At 40.3% G+C, this 24,501-nt stretch overlaps 1 protein-coding gene across 1 annotated transcript in view; it reads right to left on the bottom strand.

Annotated features, from left to right (window-relative positions):
* Positions 1 to 24,501, bottom strand: part of NR2C1 (nuclear receptor subfamily 2 group C member 1) — a 72,140-nt gene that overhangs the window by 6,112 nt on the left and 41,527 nt on the right. The window contains 5 exon segments of the mRNA XM_040344118.1: positions 1,434 to 1,573; positions 10,402 to 10,425; positions 10,427 to 10,521; positions 14,102 to 14,255; positions 14,426 to 14,610. Coding sequence (XP_040200052.1) covers positions 1,434 to 1,573; positions 10,402 to 10,425; positions 10,427 to 10,521; positions 14,102 to 14,255; positions 14,426 to 14,610 — 598 coding nt within the window.

Genomic DNA, 24,501 nt, shown 5'->3' with positions numbered 1-24,501 from the left:
AATTAACCTTAGTCTGGCCTCCTAAAGACCTTTCATTGTGTTATGCTAATTGACACTGTATTGTGTGAATTTCTATTGATGATAAATGTGTATTGTATAGCAGGTGAGAAGAGCTTATTTCAGGGTCACCTTGTCTGGTTAAATGATTAGTAATTAGCTCATGTAGATTATCTGGGTGCCAGAAAGTCTGACTAAAAGATGTGTATTGGAGGCTCGTTAGTACCCATTGTATGATGTTGTGGGTGGAGTGTGTCATTGTCCATCTGATTACTGCAGCATCCTTTTTGGTGTATATAAGAGCCTGCCTTCTCGATAAAGATGGTCCATTAGTTTGAACCTCAAACAGAGCTGTGTCTCATTATTGGGGTTCGTCTGTCAGATTGTGGAGTGTTGATAAGCTGTCGTGGGTTGGTGGAATGGAATATCGTAAACGGCGTTAACCCCTGACCGTTACAAATGCCATTTAAAAAAAATATATATTTAATTTTTTCCTTTAAAATAGATTTACAATATGCATTTACTACTAGATTAGTACAACTTATTTTTATCTTTTCTCTTATGAACGTATAAACTGTTATACTCTTGTGTCATAGCCCTGAAGAAACATACTGGCATTCTTAGCGGTTGTATACCCCTTTAGCACATTTTTACCTACAGGTAAGCCTATAATAAGGCTTACCTGTAGGCAAAATATCTCCTAAACCTGTACAGTTTAGGAGATTTTCACCTTGCATTCAGCCGCTGACAGCAGCAGCGCATGTGCTCTGAAGGTCTGGCAGATGCTGCTGGAAAATCAGAGCTCCTCGCCGGAAATTAGACTCCTGCGCGCGTTATCGCGACTTCCGGGCCACTCACAGCGCTGCTGCTGCAAACTCAGAAGAGATGCAGAGGAAAAAATGTCAGCTCCCTCGGCAGTGGCCGGGATGCAATGCCGATGCTTTGTTTTAAGGTTTTTTTTGCGAGTATACCGCCACTTTAAGCAGCTAATAATTAAATAAAGACTACTTTGGTTGCCATTGGTGTGGTGCCCGTCCAATTTTTACATATTTGGATTCCCAACGGGTGCTTTAGTACATGTAAGCAGCCTCACAGAAGCAATTCAGCTAAATCAAGGAGACAGTCATTCGCAACACTAAATAAAATAAAATGAGAGACCTAGGCCCCTTATGTATGTACCCCTGTCCTTATATAACTTTGCCTGAGAATCTTTAGTGCTTTTTTATGCAGAAAGCTGCTAGTGAGGCTGCAAATAAAGGACAGTCACTCACCCAAGAAAAGGCCCACCATTAAACATGATTAAAAGTAGTAGCTTGGGGGGAAACATTTAAAAAAAAAGAAAGTACAGTTTGGGTTCCTGAAAATGTCATGCATATATTGGAAAACAAATGTAGCAACAATTATTGACATTTATAATTATATCTCAGGGATCTTACCATGCTGCAAGCTGCTGTGCAGATGATTAACAAATGCTGTTAGTATGGTTGCCACATTCATTACTTGGGAGCACTGAGCAAGACCAAGTGAAAACAATTCGCTCCAGCAAGCTTTCACCAAAGAGGTACTAACCTCCTGCCTGATGAGAGAGACAAACATCACACTTACATTAGCAGTGGCCAACTCACAAATACCAGGAGGCACAGAAAATGCCAGCTTTATTTGCAATTTTCGGTCAACAACAAACACTAAAGTTTTTATTACTTCTTCTGTAACTAGCTAGCTTTATTTGTTATACAGTATGCAGTCTAATTTATCATTGGTTATAGCTAAAGAACTGTTCTGCAGGGCAACATAAAACAGTAAATAATAGTAATTGTACACAAACATTGGGGTTTTTACTTTAAATTTTGTATAGAATCTTCAATTTACATATAAACATTCACTACGCGTCAAAGGATTCCCAAAAAGAAAGTGAACAGTAGTACCTGCCTGCCTTGAGGCATGGTTTGTCTGTTCAAAACTTCTGATGGAACTGTCCAATAAATCTCCTACCTCACTCACATGTGAATTATTGAGCTCTGTAAACAGATTTGTTCTTATTAAAGTGCTAAATAGGCAGACAGCTCTATCTGGCAGCTGGAAAAAAAATACAGCAAAATCTTGGATTGAGAGCAAGTAACTTGGTTTGAGAACGTTTTGTAAGACAAGATTTTTTTATTTATTTTTATAAATTTTGACTTGATATACAAGTAGTGTCACGTCACAATTAAAGAAAGGGTTAATAGGGCCTGTACAACATTTAGCAACTCACATGGTTGATGATCAAAAGAGGCAGATCCAACTATGCAGGCATCCGGGGTAAATCTGTCCACATAGACCGTCCTCCGCACCACCATCGTCCCTTCTACGCTGCACTCCACAAGGGCTTCAAGCCTCGCTTTCAGATTGGTCTACTGCAGGGTAGTCTACCCAATCACGATTGCAGACTGACAGCGGTGAGAGCCGGTGGTGCAGAGGATGTACCATGTGGACAGCTTTCCACGGATGCCTGCATACTTGGAAGTGCCTCTTTTAATCATCAACCAACCTGAGTTTCTAAATGTTGTACATTCATTAAATGTAACCATATTGCTACACTTAGAGGTGCCTCTCTTCTTTTATACTCTGTAGCTCCTACTGGATTTTGCTTCTAATCCCCTTGTGGAAGCTTCCATTTGTGGATGGGCATTTTATGGTTACACAACATTGCTACAAATCTTTATACATGGACTTTAAACTGAAGGACTTATGAATAAATGGTTGTGGAACGAATCATTTTCATTAGGGTTGTCCAGATACCGATACTAGTATCGGTATTGGGACCGATACCGAGTATTTGCGGGAGTACTCGTACTCGCGCAAATGCTCCCGATACCTAAATAGAATACTTTTTTTGTATTTATCAACATGTTCTATGAAAATTCTTTGAGTTTTTTACTACTGCGTGACAAGCAAATAAAACATTTTTATTCATTTTTACTCATTTTTATTCTTTTATAATGTCTTGAGTTAGAGTTCTTCATAATTCTAAAGAAAATATCCTTAGTCTGTATTGTGGTTTGAAAACTGTCACATGACATTTAAAAAAAGTATCGGTATTCGGTATCGGCGACTACATGAAAAAAAGTATCGGTACTTGTACTCGGTCCTAAAAAAGTGGTATCGGGACAACCCTAATTTTCATTATTTCTTATGGGAAAATTTGCTTTGATGTAAGAGTGCTTTGGATTACAAACATGTATCCGGAACTAATTATGCTCGCAATCCAAGGTTTTACTGCATCACGACTTAATTTTTTTTATGACCAGATTATATAAAATAAAACACACTGTGCACTTTTCAAGATTTCAAAAACATTTTAAAGTGGAACTCTAAGCTAAGTAATTAAAACTGGCGGACATACAGGATTGTTAATGCAGAAGAGACATGCTCTGTCTCTCATTAAAGCAACTTACCTGCCTGTCTGCCCTTATACTGTGAGTCGTGCACATGCAGCTCACTGGATAAATTCAGCAAAGCCGAATCTCACTGAACTCCCGCGCATGCCCATTATGTCATCCCTGCCCAGTGATCGAGACCGATCCCCGATCGATGGGCCCTAAACTTCCGCCCGGGAAGCTCTGGGACACTGCATCACTGGAGCTCAGGCAAGTATTGTTTCACTTTAAGTTAAGAGTCATGTCTACAAGATTCTCATGCCGCGTAAACACGGTAGTTTTTTGTGATGAAAAAAAAAAACTTAATTTTTTAGCATGAAAGAAAACAACGTTTTTCAAACTTAATTTTAAAAAACGACGTTGCCTACACACCATTGTTTTTTCAAAATGCTCTAGCAAAGCGTGGTTACGTTCAGCGCGTACGGCGGCACTCTGTTACATTCAAGCTCGCGTCATAACTTGCTTCTGAGCATGCGCGGGTTTAAAAACGTTGTTTTAAACGTCGTTTTAGCCTACACACAGTCATTTTTTATGACACAAAAAAACGACGTTTTGAAAAACGACATAAAAAATTGCCGCATGCTCAAATTTTTTTTTTGTCGTTTTTCAGAAGACATAAAACAACGTTTTCCCCACACACGGTCATTTTAAAAGACGTTTTGAAAAATGTCGTGTTTTTTTCATCACAAAAAACGACCGTATGTACGCGGCATTACTAAAAGCACCCTAAAGCCCTGTACGCACGATCGGTTTGTCCGATGAAAACAGACAGATGGACTGTTTTCATCTGACGAACCAACCATGTGTGGGCCCCATCGGTTTGTTTTCCCATCGGCGAAAAAAAAAAATAGAACAGGTTTTAAATTTTTCCTATGGATAAAAAAAGCGATAGAAAAAAATAGGATTTTTGTACTTACCGTAAAATCCATTTCTCTGAGTTCATGGATGGACACAGCAGCCTTTGACCTTAGGGAATTATATTCTAAGGGCAAAGGCTTCCGTTTCAGTTCATGAACGGAAGAGAAAAAAGGATTTTTGTACTCACCGTAAAATCCATTTCTCTGAGTTCATGGACGGACACAGCAGCCTTTGACCTTAGGATATACGGTAATACCCTAAGGTCAAAGGCTGCTGTGTCCGTCCATGAACGGAAGAGAAAAACGATCGTCTGTGTGGAAGTCCATCGGTCAAAAATCCACGCATGCTCAGAATGAAGTTGACGCATGCTCGGAAGCATTGAACTTTTTTCAGCACGTCGTAGTGTTTTACGTCACCACGTTTTAGAACGGTCGGATTTTTGACTGATGGTGTGTAGGCAAGACTGATGAAAGTCAGCTGTAGGGCTGCAACTAAGGATTATTTTCATAATCGATTAGTTGGCCGATTATCGTTTCGATTAATCGGATAATAGCCTTAGAAAAAAAAAAAAAAAAGTTTAAATTTTTTTTGGGCCAATTTGTTGTTGGTTAGATTACAAAACACAAATTGCTGCAAAAACACATTACGTGCTTTTCTGCAGCTTCTCCATTAAAGTATATTAAACCAAAAAATAAATAAAAAATAGCACCGTTTTGCATTAAAAAGTCCTTGCCCTTTCCAAATACGCAGCAACCGAAAAAAAATCATGGATGTGAACGTGTACCATAGGAAAACATGTAAATGAACTGTAGTGTGTTTCTGCAAAAAGCACCAAAAAACAGAGGTGTGAACCCAGGCCTGAGATGTTTAGTAAAATAATGGGGTTAAAAAAACAAGTAAGTACAAAGAGCAAATAATCGCTACTGTGAGGCCCCGTTCACACGGTCGGACAAAACCGATGAGAATGGACGGAGGTTCAGTTTCATCGGTCCAAACCGACCGTGTGTATAGCCCATCAGTCTGTTTTCCTTCGGTCCAAAAACATGCTTCAAAACCGAACCGATGGAACACTGCCCAAACGGTCCAAACCGATGGTTAGTACAGAAAAGCATTGGTTCAAAACCCGCACATGCTCAGAATCAAGTCGACGCATGCTTAGAAGCATTGAACTTCGTTTTATTCAGCACGTCGTGTGTTTGACGTCACCGCGTTCTGACCCGATCGGATTTTGGAACGATGGTGTGTGCGCACATCAGACCATCAGGCCACTTCAGCGGTGAACCGATGAAAACGGTCCGTCAGACCATTCTCATCGGTTTGGAACGACCGTGTGTACAGGGCCTAAGGGGTTCATTTTTTTACTGTGGGACAGTGAAAGTAATATTTACAGTAGTGATTTGCTTTTTTGTACTATAAAATGCTAATATTAGTTTTTTTAACCCCATTATGTTACTGGCCGATTAATCGATTATGAAAATTGTAATCGATTAATTTCATAATCGATTAGTTGTCGATTAATTGTTTCGGCCCTAGTCAGCTGCATCGGATATTCCGACAAAAAAATCCATCGGACTAGATTCCATCAGATATCCGATCGTGTGTACAGGGCTTTAGGGGTCATTTACATTTGCTTCAACACACTTTAACGGCTAGTTTACAATGGCTTCAAAACAAGACTTCGGACACTCTTTGTTGAAGCTCTCTGAACGCCAGTCAAAGCTCCTGTCACTAAATAAAACGGTCCTGTTTACACCTTGCTTTTGCTTCGGCTTTGCTTCAAAAATTATACCCCATGTCGCTTTAGTTGTGCTTCAAAGCATTTTCAAAACCTCCATAGAAGTCTATGGCACAGCTCGCTTAACCTCTTGACCACCGCCCCATGTCAAAAAGACGTCCTCTTTTTAAAGTTGAATATCTCGATAACGGCAGCAGCTGCTGCCACAACCGAGATATTCATCTTTTCAGGGGCGGTGGTGTACACGATAACGGCGGTCTCCGCGGCGGATTCGCCGCGAGATCGCCGTTATCGGTGGCGGGAGAGGGGCCCCCCCCCTCCCGCCGCTCTCCCGCACCCTCCGCCGCTTACCGGAGCCGTCGGTAGCGGCGGGGGGGATCGGATGTGTCCGGCAGCTGAGCGGGGACGGGACTGAAGGAGAAATCTCCTTCACCCGTCCTCATAGCTCTGCTGGGCGGAAGTGACGTCAAAACGTCAGTCCCGCCCAGCCTCTTAAAGAAACATTTTTTTTTTTGTCATTTGAAAAAATTACATTTTTTTTTTTTTTTTTTTGCATTTAAGTCTAATTATGAGATCTGAGGTCTTTTTGACCCCAGATCTCATATTTAAGAGGACCTGTCATGCTTTTTTCTATTACAAGGGATGTTTACATTCCTTGTAATAGGAATAAAAGTGATCAATTTTTTTTTTTTCAGTGTAAAAAATTATAAAACTAAATAAAAATAAATAAGAAAACCAAAAAAAAATTTTTTTAAAGCGCCCCGTCCCGACGAGCTCGCGCGCAGAAGCAAACGCATACGCGAGTAGCGCCCGCATATGAAAACGGTATTCAAACCACACAAGTGAGGTATCGCCGCGATCCTTAGAGTGAGAGCAATAATTCTAGCCCTAGACCTACTCTGCAACTCAAAAAATGCAACCTGTAGAATTTTTTAAACGTCGCCTATCGAGATTTTTAAGGGTAAAAGTTTGACGCCATGCCACGAGCGGGCGCAATTTTTAAGCGTGACATGTTGGGTATCATTTTACTCGGCGTAACATTATCTTTCACAATATATAAAAAAATTGGGCAAAATGTATTGTTGTCTTATTTTTTTATTCAAAAAAGTGATTTTTATCCAAAAAAAGTGCGCTTGTAAGACCGCTGCGCAAATACGGTGTGACAAAAAGTATTGCAATGACTGCCATTTTATTCCCTAGGATGTCTGCTAAAAAAAATATATATAATGTTTGGGGGTTCTGATTAATTTTCTAGCAAAAAAATTGTGATTTTCACATGAAGGAGAGAAGTGCCAGAATTCACCTGGTGGGCAAGTGGTTAAAGGCCCACAAAGCCTCATCAAAGGCCCACCGAAGCCTCATGAAAAGCAAGGTGTAAACTGTAAGCTAACCATTTTATTTAGTAAAAATGTAAAATAAATTGTGCACAACAATAAGCAGCCAACACGTCACTAGACATACAGTGCAAAATGGAAATAAAAAACAAAAGTGTGGCGTTAAGTGAGCAGGTGAATAGCGTTTGAACCTGGAAGGGTAAAATAGGCAATGCAAAACTGAACGTGAAAGAAAAAACATAAAAGTCCAAAGTGAATAATAAACATCTATGGAAGGTCCATTAGAGTTCAAAATAAAGTGAAAGGTCTTTCTTAAATAATCTGGGATTAATCTTGAAAATACAGTCAAAATGGTAAAGTGTTCAGTCTTACCAGATTCAATGAACACACGTACCGTATCGCAGGTGGGTCAAACAAGCACTTTTGAGGGAATCGCCTCAAACAGGAGCTCCCACCACTAGAAAAATGGTAGGAAGGGTTCCATCCAAAGTTGAATGAAGACCGTCAGATATCCACAATGGACTCCAAAACAAATGCGATGACTCACATCAAATTGTGTGCATGAAAAACATATGATCCGCACAGTGCGATGCCGTTTGACATTTAATGGTAAAAAAGGGGGTTTACACTTATAGCAAATCTGATAAAACAAGCTTGTAATTAAAATGGAGTATAGGCAACGATTCCAAGACCATCAGCCGCCATGTTTCATCCTATTGGACATCATCTGAAACTCCATTTACCATTAAATGTCAAACAGTATCACCATATGTGCGGATCATTTGTTTTTTCATGCACATCATTTGATGTGATTCATCGCATGTTTTGGAGTCCATAATGGATGGGAGGAGACGCCCTGACGTTACCGCGTTACTGAGTGTAAGGATCCGGATATCCGGACGTACGCCCACACACAGTCCGGCCGGCTGTGTTGTTTGATTTTTTCTCTGCTATCTATTTTATGTCCGCTTGATGCCCATTTTTATCACTGCAAATGTAAGTAAGCATTTAGCTGCTCTAAGTTACAATAAACCAGCGCAGTATTACGCTATATCCCTCCTTTGGTGTTTCCTTTATATTTATGGAGTCTGGATTCCAATGGTGATTACTAATGTACGGATATCGCTGGTTGAAGTTAATCTTGTGGGCTGCTGCTGGATTTATCTTTATGCCTATTATTTACTGAATTCTGGTAAGAGTCAGTACTATTTGTGGTGGAGGTCTCCTGTTTGTTCTGAACACAGAGTGGTCGTTGTCACTGTTACCTAAGATTTATTTTCATCACTACACCTGTGGACTGCTTTATAAACTGCTTGGCCTGTCTGGACTGTCAATTTGCCCATACCAACTGAAGAGACACTTATGCCATTTATTAGCTATTCATAATATGCACTTACCCCATTGAGGGTGTTTATCACCATACATAGAACTGTTTATTTTCACGTACTGTTTATTTTCATTAACCACTGGTGTTTCACTGTATTTATATCAATTTAATTAGCGCGACTTCCCCTTTTTTACTATGTTTGTCTGTGCTGTATGGCACACTTAAGACGCGGCTGATAATATATGTTTGTATCACACGTTGGGTCTGCGCAACAATATTTCCTTTTTTCCATAATGGATATCTGACAGTACTCATTCAACTTTGGGTGGAACCCTTCTTACTGTTTTTCCAGTGGTGGGAGCTCCTGTTTGAGGCGATTCCCTCAAGAGTGCTTGTTTGACCCACCTGCTATACGGTACGCGAGTCCATCGAATCTGGTAAGCGTGAACACTTTACCATTTTGACTGTATTTTCAAGATTCATCCCAGATTATCCAAGACCAACCTTTCACTTTATTCTGAACACTAATGGACCTTCCATAGATGTTTATTATTCACTTTGGACTTTTATGTTTTATTTTATTTAGTGACAGGAGGTTTGACTGGCATTCAGAGAGCTTTAACAAAGCGTGTCCGAAGCCATGTTTGAAGCATGTGTAAACTAGCCCTTAGTGTGCCCCCTTTGAAACTAGTTTGTTTGTTACAGGGGCCTGATTTAATAGCCAAGTTCCCCAACTGCAATCACTATGTCCAATAAGAGTTCCTCACATGCTAAAAAAACATAAATTATTGCAAACCAGACTGATGTAAATGAAGCCTGTTTTAAATATTAATCTATTATATATCACATAATGTAATGCCTTTAAAATTGAGCTCCAGGCATCTTCAAAACACAAATAAATACAGTACTATATTAAATTAAAAATCAGCAAATGTATTCTAAAAATGCCACTTGTTTAGGTATTTAAATTTATATGAAGATATCAGCCTCGTGTAATGACCTAAACAGAAAAACTCAGATTTGGAGAAGGCGGCCAGCACTAAGGCCAGTCAGGCTCTGTGTCAGTGCACATGTGCTGACATGGAAAGAGGAAATGGGATATATTCGTATTTGGACTGCCAACATTCTAAACATACAAAAGGTTTGTACATCTACACCGTACTGCAGGACTGGAGCAGCCCCCTTGCACTTTTTAGGCAGAAATGGCCATAAAGATAATTTTATAGTAAAAGGCAATATAATGTGCGGACATGAAATATGCGGACAGCAATAGAGCACAGGGATGACTATCAATGTGTTGCTACTCTTTCATCATCCACTCAACAGGCTTCAAGATGTGTTCTTAAACCAACTAAATGCTGCTGCAATGGAAGTCAAGGATCTGAATGGACTGTCTGATAGGAGTGCCAGGTCACAAAACTGAGTGAACAGAATTGCAAATATTTTTGGAAGATAAACAGTTTACATATATGCATTTACTTCCATGGAGTTTAACTTTTTTAAATGTTAGGAATTATTTTACATCTTCATAGTTTGTCATGTCATCTCTTCACTTCCTCTCAGAAACCTGCTGGGTCTGTTCTTTTTGAAATGCACTTAAACAGCTGAGCAGCGCAACACAGCATGGTGTATGTGGCATCATTACAGGCATTGTATTTTATCTAAACACCAAAATAAGTATTATCACAATCTTAGTTTTACCATTTATGGTCTAATAAAAGATAACATACTAACCCAAGAGCTTGGAAGGTCGGATAGACGAGCCCAATGCATGGACAAAAATAGCAGGCGTGACGCAGACTCACAAATATAGTGTACATTCAGATATTCAGGCATTGGTGAAGGCATCGTGAGCTAGAAAAAAAAAGGGAGTTGCTAATTAAATTATGTACTTAAAAGTAGTTTGGGAAATGCATTTAAAAAGCATTATAAATAAATGGTGATTCTGCGCAACATATCACACTAATGAATAGTGATATCACATAAACAAGATAAATGTAAGAGCTGACAAATAATCAGCATATAGTATTAAATGCAAAGAGAATAGTGAGTCCAAATATAAATATATATATACTCAAATAGTGAATAGTGAGTCCAAAATATATAATACTCATAAGGCGAATGTGCAAAAATATATAAAGAATATTGTGCAAAAAAAACCGGAATGGAAGTTCAATCCCAATAGTAAACACAAATCAGCTGTCAGGGCAGATATTCTGAATGCACTGGATGAAGGTGAGCACCAGCTCTATGGTGTGAGTGCACGGCCGTGCGATAGAAGATAAACCAGATCCCTGGCTGAGCTCCTGGGACTCTTACCTCTCAGCCCTCCTAAATGGGCATTGATGTACAGGTCACTCGCAGCCTTCTATGGGTGGTCCCTGTGTTTCCTCTCTTGATCTGATGGATCCTTCCTTAATTGGGACAGATGCTCCTCGAAACCAGATGGATGATGTGGGTTATAAGAGAGAGAGAGAGGGGACTCCCATAGTGAGGTAACGTTTGGTGCAGGTAAAATATGTTTATTGAGGAAAAACCTGCACTTACATTAAAAGAAAAATAAAAGTGCAACGAGGAAACAAACAGGCGGCGTTTGAATCGCCAGCTTACGTCACTCCGGGTGAATTGGAGGACGTACACCCGGAGTGACGTAAGCTGGCGATTCAAACGCCGCCTGTTTGTTTCCTCGTTGCACTTTTATTTTTCTTTAATGTAAGTGCAGGTTTTTCCTCAATAAACATATTTTACCTGCACCAAACGTTACCTCACTATGGGAGTCCCCTCTCTCTCTCTCTTATAACCCACATCATCCATCTGGTTTCGAGGAGCATCTGTCCCAATTAAGGAAGGATCCATCAGATCAAGAGAGGAAACATCAGGGACCACCCATAGAAGGCTGCGAGTGACCTGTACATCAATGCCCATTTAGGAGGGCTGAGAGGTAAGAGTCCCAGGAGCTCAGCCAGGGATCTGGTTTATCTTCTATCGCACGGCCGTGCACTCACACCATAGAGCTGGTGCTCACCTTCATCCAGTGCATTCAGAATATCTGCCCTGACAGCTGATTTGTGTTTACTATTGGGATTGAACTTCCATTCCGGTTTTTTTTTGCACAATATTCTTTATATATTTTTGCACATTCGCCTTATGAGTATTATATATTTTGGACTCACTATTCACTATTTGAGTATATATATATTTATATTTGGACTCACTATTCTCTTTGCATTTAATATTATATGCTGATTATTTGTCAGCTCTTACATTTATCTTGTTTATGTGATATCACTATTCCATTAGTGTGATATGTTGCGCAGAATCACCATTTATTTATATTCCTGTTTTATGTCATGTAAACTTAATTAGGTTTTGCTGCACTATATATTTTTGGTGGATTCACTCATTTAGGATCCATTTTAGCGCAAAAGCACTTTTCACTTTATTTAAAAAGCATTGCCAATACTATTTCAATTAAGTTAATAAAAAAACAAAAAAAACTAACATACATACATACATAAGATACTAAAACCATGTACCGTAAATTCCTACATCTCCTTGCATATCCCATTACCTTTTGGGTATTTTCAAACCCATTTAAATATTTAATGTTATACAAAATTTTAATGGCTGGAATATGGGTCTGAGGAACCTAAATAGAATTTCAGCTGTAACCTTACTACTCTTATAACTGTCCCCTCCCTCCACCTAATACATATGCTTACTAACCTGTTGAAGAAAGATGTACACCAATCAGCCATAGCATTACAATCACTGACAGGAAAAAGCGAATAACATTGGATTATCTGGTTACAATGACACCTGAAAGTGGGTGGGATATAATAGGCAGTAGGTGAACATATTGTCCCTAAAAAAAAAAAAAACGATCAAGCTTAGGGATTTGACAAGGGCCAAATCGTAATGCCTGGACCCATGCTAATCCGTGTCCATAGCCAAAAGCATCTACAATGTGCACATGCATCAGAAGAAGGTGTTCTAGTCTGATAAATCATGTTTTCTTTTACATCATGTGGGTGGTCGGGTGTCAGTGTGTCAATTACCTGGGCACCAGGCTGCCTTAGCCTCCAAATTCTCCAGCTCTCAATCCAAAACGAGCATCTGTGGAATGTGCTGGAAAAAACATGTGCGATCCATGGAGGCCCCACCTTGCAAGTTACAGGACTTAAAGGATCTGCTACTAATAGCTTGATGCCAGATACAACAGCATACCTTCAGAATTCTAGTGGAGTCCATGCCTCGAAAGGTCAGGGCTATTTTGTGGCAAAAGGGAACTAGGTGTGTCATCATAATGTTATCGGTGTATATACTTACCTTTCAGGCCCTGGTTCTGGTCAAATGATCTCCTGTGTCAGTCAGGTGATTGCACCTGGCACACATGGGCACAACCCATGGTTCTATTGGCATGGGCATTAGTGGTCCACTGCCTGTTGCTTCTTTCCCCACCAATGCACATGCTCAGTTTTTAGTGAGCTTTTATGCTGAAAATGTCCTCTCTAAAGCATCTGAGCAGCCCATTTGACTAAAGTCACGCATATGGGTGTATACACAGTGGTAAATGGCAACCCACTCCCTCCTCCTCCATGCCCACTAACCAGCTAAACACAATGGTATATTACATTTAGATTAATGAAGGCTTCAACTCCCTCTTATTCTAAAACACAGGCTGGAGGGACATGACACAGCCTGTGACTGGCAGAAATTTGCCCACACCATGTTATTTCCACAAAATAATAAAGATTTAATTTCAAATATATATTTGTATGACAATGTAAAACAGTTTATTGATATTTTTTATTTTTACTCTGTATTTCAAAGGCTGTTTTTTATTTTGAACATGTGACCAGCAGCAGGACTAGAAACTCTTCCTGCTTATGTTTCCCTGCAGACAGGCTGGGAAAGATATGGGTCATGTGACAGCCGTATATCGATTAGGAAAAAAAAAAGGTACTTCGATTTTTTTTTATTCAAAAAATTACAGTGCCATCATCCACATACAAGTAGAAGGGACAAGGTAAATTAAACAGTGTGTGTTTAGTATCACTTTAAGGGTAGTTAGGTTTCAACTGGAGTTACACTTTCATTACCAAAATCTATATTGTCATAATTTATTCTAATGTCAATGGATCAGCAAGTATTGTGTTTCTCTGCGACAGATACAGAAATAAACAAAACCATGCGACCCTTTAAACATATTAATAGTTTTCTGAACTTACCTTAGTTTGAAACTATTTTAATACACCCAGTAATGTATGATTCCACTTTCTAAAAACGTGTTTTTGCTAAAATTTTTGTCTAGTTCTCTCTCGAACATGTAAAAAAAGTATTACTAAACTTAGTAAATTCTCTTTTTAAATGACGACAAGTAGAGCAAAATACTGTGAAATTGTGGTTGCAATAGAAACATGGTAAGCATTACCTTGAAGGCTATGTGAGAATCTGTGAGAAGTGGTCCTTCAATCTCAACAACAGTAGCATCACCAAAGATGTTAGAAGCGGCATCAATGCTTTCTGATGAGCTCTGCACAGAGCTTTCAGAGGGGTTGAGAGCTTTTGCCAGAGTATCAAAGGCTCTAGATAACAAAGCAAAATTATGTTAATAAAAAATAAATACATTTACTAAATGTACAGTAAATTGGTTACCACATTAACCAAATTTCTAAAGTTGAAATCAAATACTTGCTGCATTGAGTTTTGTCCAGACAATAATTTTTTTGCCAGAACCATAAGACAATGGAAGTACCTAGTGACTTCACTGCTTGACTGGTCATCCTGTGGAAGCTCTGACAGTGAAGCATCCCCATTACTTAAACTTTCCATTATAGACAATTCTGTGCTCGACTGGGACAAGTCTTTCGATTTGTTAAAATTTGCAAGTGATGTGACAACATTGGCCAAAGTGCTTAGATCTCCTTGACAGGCTTCCACCTGAGAATAAAATTAGAAAAAAATAAATAAATTGCATGAGACTATTGACAGGCACAATTTATGGTACATTTGCAGTTTCTCAATTAAATGTAAAGCCCTAGTATTAGCAAACATTTGAGTAGTGTTCAGGACTGAAAGAAAAAGCCCTTTGTTATTTGATCTCTTCATTTCATGCACATCTTATTTCAACACTTCGAGTTTCAAATGTTAATTGTAAAAATGATTATTAAAAAATGTGATGTTTGGCCAAGACTTCTGCACTCGCAGGATGATGAAAACAGGCAGGCTGAATGTTATGCCTACTCTCCTACTTCTGAAAACCTTGATACATTTATATCAGCTAGAAGAATGTTACTTTTGCACATCTCTGAGGCCACTAGGACTGACCTGTACAAGAACAGTTTTTGAACAGGGGAATAAAAACTGTCAGGAAACTAGCCATTTTGTCCCAAAATGACAGGCCCCTAACCATTGTCTCTGAACTTCGAACGTCTGAAGGTCACACCATTACATTCCAAGACGTTATTCTTTTTGAGTTCACTATATCTTACACTGGTTTGTATACCCCTTCCCTGCCTCCAACTTTTGATCCCTCTAATATTACTTCTCTCTCAAACCCCAAAGCGTTAGGATGGATGAAAGGGCCTTTCTCACACAACCTATTACGGATGTTGAGGTCCTTACAACCATTCTATCATTTCCAAGTGGGATGGAAAAAATCCAACAGACTTTTTCCATCGGAAATTCTGACCGTGTGTATGCCCCATCGGAGTAATTCCATCGGAAATTCCGATGAATTCCATTGGAGTTTAGATAGAGAATATGTTCTCTTTTATTCCGATGGAATTCCGTCGGAATTCCGATGTGATTTTGGTCAGACAAAAGTCCGACCATGTCTACTGGGCTTAAGGTCCTTTCAGTATTTCCATGGAATTTTGTTAGACCCACGCCACGACATTAGCCCCCAAATTGGCTACCATAATCACTGCCTGCCTGGCCGGTGACACTTTGCCTCCCTCAGTGTAGAATGCACATATTATTCTCATACACAAGCACCCCAAGGGCCCCTCTTTGTGTCTCATACAGGCCCAAAGTTCTCCTAAAATGTAATTTAAATTTTTTGACAAAACTTCTCAATTCTAGACTTAGTCATGTGCTCCACACCCTGATAGGCCTGGACCATACAGGATTTAAACCCAGCAAATCTACTGATCTAAATATCAGCAGGCTGTTTACAAATAGGTATGCTCCGCAAACCAATATGGGTTCTAGGACTATAACCTTGTTAGACACTGGGAAGGCTTTTGACAATGTAGACTGGTCATACTTGTGCGAGGTCCTGAGAAGGATGGGGCTTCCACTTTGTTTTATTGCTTGGCTATAAGCAATAAAGGGGCTCAGTGACATGTTATTTCTCACAATGCTGAGGATTATGTTGCGTTAAATTTGTTACCTCTATCACATGAAGTTAGGACAAGCTTTAGGTGTGGAGCAATCTGTTTTTATCCCTCTTTGGTTAAATAAACCTTATCAAAATGAAAACAATTCTGTCCAAAGTTACCTATTTTACAATTCAAAAAACTGGATCCCCAAATACTTCTTTACCCAGTCATTTTACCTTCCTATGGGGCCCTCAACCTCCAAGTTTTCTACTCGGATTAGACTATCATATTTATCGGCGTATAACACGCACAGGCATATAAGACGCACGCTAACTTTAAGAAGAAAGTTTCAGGTAAAAAACTTTCCAAACCCCCCTGCGTATAACACGCAGGCACAGTTTACCCTCTATTTTCAGGCAAAAAAAGTGAGTGTTATACGCCAATAAATACACTAATTCTTCAAAGTGGACTGGCCATGCCAGACCTCTACACATTTTTGGCTACTCAACTGGTGACTGCTTGCTAGTGGCTCCAGCCTGATGTTAATAACTCCTCCTTAGTGTTGAAAGTTGCTATTTTACATTCTCTCGAAGCTCTCTAATCACTTTTGTATTGTGGTTTGCAGGCCACATACCCTCTTACGCCTTGCTTGCTCTTTAAAATCTTTAAAAATTTATTGATTCTTCATAAAAGACACAGACAGCAGATGTAAAAGCGCTTCAGTCTTGCGGGCCTTGTTCTCTACAAATGCCACAATATATATGTGTATAAACCCCTCCTGGCAGAACATGTCATTAATTTGCCAATTGGATAATCAGAGTTACTTGGAGGAGAGGTGAAACACCATATATGGACAGACAAAAACTAAATCGAGATACACACATGACTGGCTGCATGATCAAAAAGGCATATTAAAATCCAAGGAAACAACAATACAAAAGCTAAAGCCAAGTAAAACGGAAGAATTGAAAAAAGTAAGCAAGAATGCCCAGTGAGGGAAAAAAAATAGTACTAAAACGTCAAAGGCAGGTAGTGCAAAAAGGAATCAACATAAATATAAATCAAGGTCCCATCTGAGGTTTAACCCCTGAGGGACCCTGATTTTTAATCTAAATATCCACCATGTCTATCTAAAAGCTGTCTGTTCCTATTACCACCCCTGGGCATAGGAGTCAATTTCTCAATGCCAGTAAACCTAAAAAGGAGGACATGTTACCAGAATAACATTCTTTAAAAAGTGACGCAAGGCATTTGAAATGTGCTTTGCGTTTGGATTAACAGAGTCACAATTGGAAAGATATTAAATCAGATAATGGGATTTTAAAGGCAATTGTAAAAAGAGAGAAAATTGTAGATAAAAATGTTATTACAAAAATACCATAGGTACTCAACATATTATGCAACACCACAGTTTAAAAACTTGAATATATCTAAATGCATGAACATCTGACAGTGATGTATATTAACTGCATCAGATTCCAAGGTTCTCAGAGATGAATGGTTGTGTAGGCCGACGCGTTTCGAAAGGTGCATATATAGAACAATCTTCATCAGGGACAACAACCATTTCTGAAATTGCAGAGTACAGAATCAATGCATAAGGATAAGCATAAGGAACATGAAATGTCCTTTATGCAGGTAAAGGACCTGGCCAGTTTTTGCGATTTGGCACTGCGTCGCTTTAACTGACAATTGCGCGGTCGTGCGATGTGGCTCCCAAAACAAAATAGGCGTCCTTTTTTTCCCACAAATAGAGCTTTCTTTTGGTGGTATTTGATCACCTCTGCGGTTTTTATTTTTTGCGCTATAAACAAAAAAAGAGCCACAATTTTGAAAAAAAAAAAAAACAAGATATCTTTTTTTTCCCCAGTTTAGGTCGATACGTATTCTTCTACATATTTTTGTTAAAAAAAAAAAAAAATCGCAATAAGCGTTTAACGATTGGTTTGCGCAAAATTAATACGGCCAGATCCACGAAGCAGTTACGCTGGCGTATCTATTGATACACCGCGAAACTGCTAGGTTGCTCCGGCGTATCTTTGTTTTGTATCCACAAAACAAGATACGCCTGAAGCAGAGCTAGATCTGACTGGCGCACGTCTTAGTACGCCGTCCGATCTAAGGTGAATATTTACGCTGGCCGCTAGGTGGCGCTTCCGTCGATTTTCGCGTTGAGTATGCAAATTAGCTAGATACGCGAATCCACAAACGTACGTCCGGCCGGCACATTTTTTTACGTAGTTTCCGTAAGGCTTTTTTCGGCGTAACGTTACCCCTGCTATATGAGGCGTAGCCAATGTTAAAGGGGTTGTAAAGACAAAAATATTGTCCTCTTAAATTAAAGTCTGACAGTAGCTGATAAAGTAAAAAGTAATGTTTTGCATTATAACTAGTTTGATACCTGTTGAAATCGAGCTGTTTTATTCACCTCCGTCACTCCTGAATCGTTATTCTCACTGACTTCCTGGTTTGCGGTGCACATTCATTCTTGCTACATCACGGCCTAATGGGAACTTCAGTTCCCATTAGGCTTAGCCTCCATGCCTGTGAGGGATAAGAGAGCATCTTCACGCAGGGCTGTAGTCATAGGGAGGGGGTGAGCACATTCTGCTTTCCACCATGCAAAACAGCTCAGATGCTGGTGGAAAGCAAGAAGAGGAGATACAGGAAATGGCATTTTCAAACCTGGATTACTGTATTTTGGAGGTCAAAAGGAAAAACGAGGTAAGTGATATTTAAATGCTCTAGCTTACAGCAATCAATTGATCTAATAAAAAACGAACCTTTAGTGTTCCTTTAAGTATGGACGTCGGGCCAGCGTTGAATTTTCCGTTGTGTACGTCGTTTGTGTAAAACGCTCGCGAATAGGGCCTTGCGTATAACGGCGTTCACGTCAAAAGCATTGGCTTGTTGCGGGTTAATTTGGAGCATGCGCACTGGGATACCCCCATGGACGGCGCATCCGCCGTTTAGAAAAAACTTCATTTACGTCGGGTCAAGACGTATTATCATAAAACACGCCCCCATCTCATGCATTTGAATTGTGCGCCCTTACGTTGACACAGTTACACTACGCCGCCGTAACTTACGGAGCAAATTCTTTGTGGATACGGGAAATACGCTATAAGTTACGGACGTAAAGAAGCGCGGCGCTACGTGGATCTGGCCCATAGTGTTTACAAAATAGGGGATAGTTTTATGGCATTTTTATTAATATTTTTTTTTTTTTACTACTAATGGTGGCGATCAGCGATTTTTTTCATGACTGCGACATTATGGCGGACACATCGGACAATTTTGACAAATTTTTGGGACCATTGTCATTTTCACAGCAAAAAATGCTATAAAAATGCATTGTTTACTGTGAAAATGACAATTGCAGTTTAGGAGTTAACCAGTAAGGGGCGCTGTAGGGGTTTTGTGTGACCTCATATGTGTTTCTAACTGTAGGGGGGGCAGGGCTGGACGTGTGACGTCATTGATTGTGTTTCCCTATATCAGGGAACACACGATCAATGAAGCTGCCACTGTGAAGAACGGGGAAGGTGTGTTTACACACACCTCTCCCCGTTCTTCAGCTCCTGTAACCGATCGCGGGACACCGGCGGCGATCGTGTCCGCGGCCACGGAGCTTCAGACCGGGTCGTGGGCGCGCGCGTGACCCACGGCTGGGCACTTAAAGGGGATGTACAGGTACGTGCCTGTGCCCAGCCGTGCCATTCTGCCGACGTAAATGTGCAGGAGGCGGTCCTTAAGTGGTTAAAGAATACAACATCAATAACTTACATGTCAATATGTCTCTTTTGAACATATTGACATGCAAGTCAGATTGTTCTATATTTGCACCTTATGAAATGCAAAACCTGATAGTCCCCAGTCATCCCTATGACCCTTGGAGGCCCAGGCGCGACGTTATGTCCGGGCAGGAAGAGGTAAAAAAAGCCGAGGACGCGGCTGGAAAGGCAGAGAGAGTTTTTTTATCTCAGCCTTTCCAGCCTGGAGGAGATATGTGGGGCCTTATTGATCCCACATCTCTCCATAAAGAGGACCTGCCACGCACTATTCCTATTACAAGGGATGTTTAAATTCCTTGTAATAGGAATAGGAGTGATCAAAAACTTTTTTTCATAGAGAAAGTGTAAAAATATAAAATAATTTAGAGCGCCCTGTGTGCTCGCACAAACCCAAGTTGCGCCCACATATGTAAACGTTGTTCAAATCACACATGTGAGGTATCGCTGTGTGTGTTAGAGCAAAAGCAACAATTCTAGCCCAAGACCTGCTCTGTAACTCTAAACATCTAACCCAGGCATGTCCAAAGTCCGGCCCGCGGGCCAAATGCGGCCCCCCTGTTGATTTAATATGGCCCCCCTGGGGATTTGGATATATATATTGTTTGGGCCACAAAAGATATATACCGTATTTATCGGCGCTGCCTTGGAGGGGACAGGGAGGGGGCAGGATGAGCGCCATCAGATTACATGAAGAGAATCTCCTGTTTACTCAGCAGCTTCTGTATTGGAAGTCCCATCTCCTGGGATGCCTTTGGACCACTGTTCTGTCTATCATAGGAGGTGGGACTTTGTATTAAAGAGGCCACAGAGTAAACAAGAGATTCTCCTGTTTGCAATCTGTCTGCACTTGTCCCGAGGCCTCCGAGGCTGCAGATGGGCATCGATCAGGCTGTACTGATGGCAATGGTAAGGCTGCATTCATGGCACATGTGAGGCTGCATTCATGGCACATGTGAGGCTGCATTGGTTGCAATGGTAAAACTGCATTCATGGCAATGGTATGGCTGCATTCATGGCAATGGTAAGGCTGCATTCATGGCAATGGTAAGCCTGTGCGTGTTATATGCCGATAAATACGGTATATCCAAATAACATGCCCAAGCTCATGCTTAGTCCTGAGCAGCGCTCTGGGATTCGTTGGGGCCACAAAATAAATATAGACAGTATATCCAAATAACACGCCCAAGCTCATCTCTTCACCACACACAGCTACACAGGCAAGAGAATTCTTGTTGGGCAGTGTATGAGTTCTCAGACGAACACACTTAGACCGAATTTTAATGGTTCAAAAAATGTCAGGCAAAATATTCGGCCCTCACGCATGTTCACTTAATCAAATCTGGCCCTCTTTGAAAAAAGTTTGGACACCCCTGATCTAACCTGTAAAAAAAATACAATCATTGCCTATGGAGATTTTGAAGTATCAAAGTTTGGCACCATGCCACGAGAGTGTGCCCAATTTTAAAGCGTGACATGTTAGGTATCTTTTTTGTTTACCCCTCCTCCTTTGGAATATTCCTCTGCCTCCAGTCAGACATGTATTATACCTATATATGTGTACACTGTATTTTCATATGTTGTACATGGCTAACTCTATGTATTCTTTTGTTGTTTAATTACAAAAATTTTTGCATGGATTTTGTTCCCCCCCGAAGAAGCGAAAATCGCGAAACATGTAGGGAACATGCGATTTCCATGTGTTGTTAAACCAGAATTATATGTTTCAATGACCACCACTCATCTCAAAATTGATTGACCTCTGTTTTTACTTATTTATATTTAATAAAAATATTTTAGTATTTTCTTAAAAACCCGTTCTTTCTCATCGTTACCGCCATACCCCATGCACCGTAAAAATTCCTTTTCCCTTCCTTGCTTTGAATTCAACATTTCTTTATGGGATTAGGTGCCTTATTATACTAGTGATTCCATGAGTGCTCAGATAAACCATACATCAATGTTAGGTATCTATTTACTCAGCTTAACATCATCTTACACATTATACAAAAAACATTTTTTATTCCTGAAACTGTTGATGCTCGTCTGCTAGAAAAAAAGAAAAACATGCATTCCCTTGGAATGGCTGCCTTTGGGAAATATTTCTCCACACATTCCTCTAAGGAATAACCCATTCCCTACTACACTACCTTATGATTCCCGACCTGTACTAATGAGCCAAATTTAAAATTAAAACGAACTAGCATATTGCAGGCAACCACAATTTAAATTCCTTTCAATGTTATTCATGCTAGTTATGACCTTCCCTCTTATCAGTTTAGATATCTGCAGATTGCACATGCCTTCCACAGTCAATTTTCTTCTCTACAGCTTGTCCTGACCTATCCCATCTGGAAAATCTGCTCAGAGCTGACCAACTTCCAAAACAAGCTTCGGCTCTTTACCAACATCCCATTCTGGTAAAGCTTACAGATCTTACAGCCCTTAACCGCTTCCAGTCTGGGCCAATTTTGGCATTTCTCTCTTACATTCTTACATGTAAAAATCTATTCATTTTTTTTACTAGAAAATGACATAGAACACCCAAAACACACACACACTTTTTTTTGTGGGTTTTTTTTTTTGTCTTTTTTAGCAGAGGCTCTACAGAATAAAATGGTGGGCATTGCATATTTTTATGCAAATGTTTTGGAAATAATACACTATAATGGATTTTAATGCACAAAAATACAATGTAATAACCATTTATTGGGTAGATAATAAAATTGTTATGTAGAGAGTAAACAGATTCCAAATAGGTCATGCTTTAAAATTGCATCAGCCTATGGAACAGCGCCTAATTAAAGTACCTAAAAATTTCCATAGGCAAAACTTTAAAAACCTTTACAAGTTACCAGTTTAGAGTAATGCCCTGTACACACGATCGGTTCATCCGATGAAAGCGGTCTGTTGCATTTTTTCATCAGATATTCGATGAAGCGGACTTTCATCAGTCTTGCCTACACACCATCAGTTAAAAAAACGATCGTGTCAGAACGCGGTGGTGTAAAACACAACAACGTGCTGAGAAAAATGAAGTTCAATGCTTCCGAGCATGCGTCGACTTGATTCTCTGAGCATGCGTTGATTTTTAACCGATGTATTTCCCCACAGACAATCGTTTTTTTCTATCGGTTTTTTAACCATCAGATGACTTTAAAACAGGTTCTACGTTTTTTCACCGATGGGAAAAAAAACGATGGGGCCCACACACGATCGGTTCGTCTGATGAAAACGGTCCATCAGACCGTTTTCATCAGACGAACCGATCGTGTGTACGCGGCATTAGTTACACAGGAGGTCTGGCATTAAAATTATTGCTCTCCATCAGGCGTTTGCGGGGATACCTCATGTGTTGTGCGGTATACCATTTACATATGTGTGTGGGACCTACGTGTGCATTTGCACGTGAGCGTTTTAAAAAATAATAGCCAAAAATTATTTAATACTGTAACTTTGGTCTGATCGGCTGCTTCCCTGGCCGGTAATGGCCAAGAAAACAAGTGATGAAATCCTTGTTGCTTCCCATTTCTGATGGCACACAGTGGGAGGAACAACATCTGTTCCTCTCACTGTGTGCCTAGAGCTGGATGCCATTGGTCACATCCATAACGGGCTCTCCGATCGCACGGGAGTGCCGAGTAAATGCTACGGCGGGAGAGGAGTGAGACCTCCTTCTGCTACATATAAAAGTAATCCAGCGGCTCGCAGAATCACTGGCCCAACAAAATGATATCTTTATCATTGCTGCAGTGATGACCGAGCTATCACCCTTCCCGTCTGAGGATGTTCATAAAACGTACGGCACACAAGAAGTGGTTAAAAAAATGGTTTTAGGACACTCTGGACCTGAATAATAAGGACTGTTCTGAACTCTGGGACTTACCCATTAGGCAAATGGTGTCAGCTAGGGTTAAACTAATCTAATTTAAGATACACTATATTACCAAAAGTATTGGGACACCTGCCTTTACATGCACATGCATGCAAACTTTATTGGCATCCCAGTCCTAGTCCGTAGGGTTCGATATTAAGTTGGCCCACCCTTTGCAGCTATAACAGCTTCATCTCATCTGGGAAGGTTGTCCACAAGGTTTAGGAGTGTGTCTATGGGAATGTTTGACCATTCTTCCAGAAGTGCATTTGTGAGTGCATTTGTGAGGTCAGGCACTGATGTTGGACCAAAAGGCCTGGCTCGCAGTCACCACCAAACCAGTGCCACCTGTTAGTGCCAATCAGTGCCACCTGCTAATGCCATCTGTCAGTGCCAATAGTGCCGTCTGTCAGTTCCAAACCACTGCCACCTGCCAGTGCCATCTGTCAGTTCCAAACTAGTGCCACCTGCCAGTGCCAACCAGTGGCATCTGTACTGAGGACATCAAGTGTGTGCTAGAGTGACAGGAGCAAGCAGGACGGTGTGGAGTGGGTGAGGTTTTTTTTTTTTTTAATCGGCCTAAAATATCAGCCACAAAAATTGGCATCGTATATCGGTCACCCCAATTTCTAAATATCGGCATCGGCCAGAGAAAAGCCCATATCGGTCGACCTCTAGTACAAAGACAGGTGTGTCTTGCCTACAGTCAAGCATGGCGGTGGTAGTGTCATGGTCTGGGAAGCTACAGTTTATTGAGGGAATCATGAATGTCAACATGTACTTTGACAAACTGAAGTAGCGCATGATCATCTCCCTTCGGAGACTGGGCCGCAGGGCAGTATCA

The sequence above is a fragment of the Rana temporaria genome, chromosome 3, assembly GCF_905171775.1.
Source record: "Rana temporaria chromosome 3, aRanTem1.1, whole genome shotgun sequence".
Lineage (NCBI taxonomy): Eukaryota > Metazoa > Chordata > Amphibia > Anura > Ranidae > Rana > Rana temporaria.
Note: the sequence above shows the minus strand (reverse complement) of the source record. Positions and strands in the feature narration are given on the sequence as shown.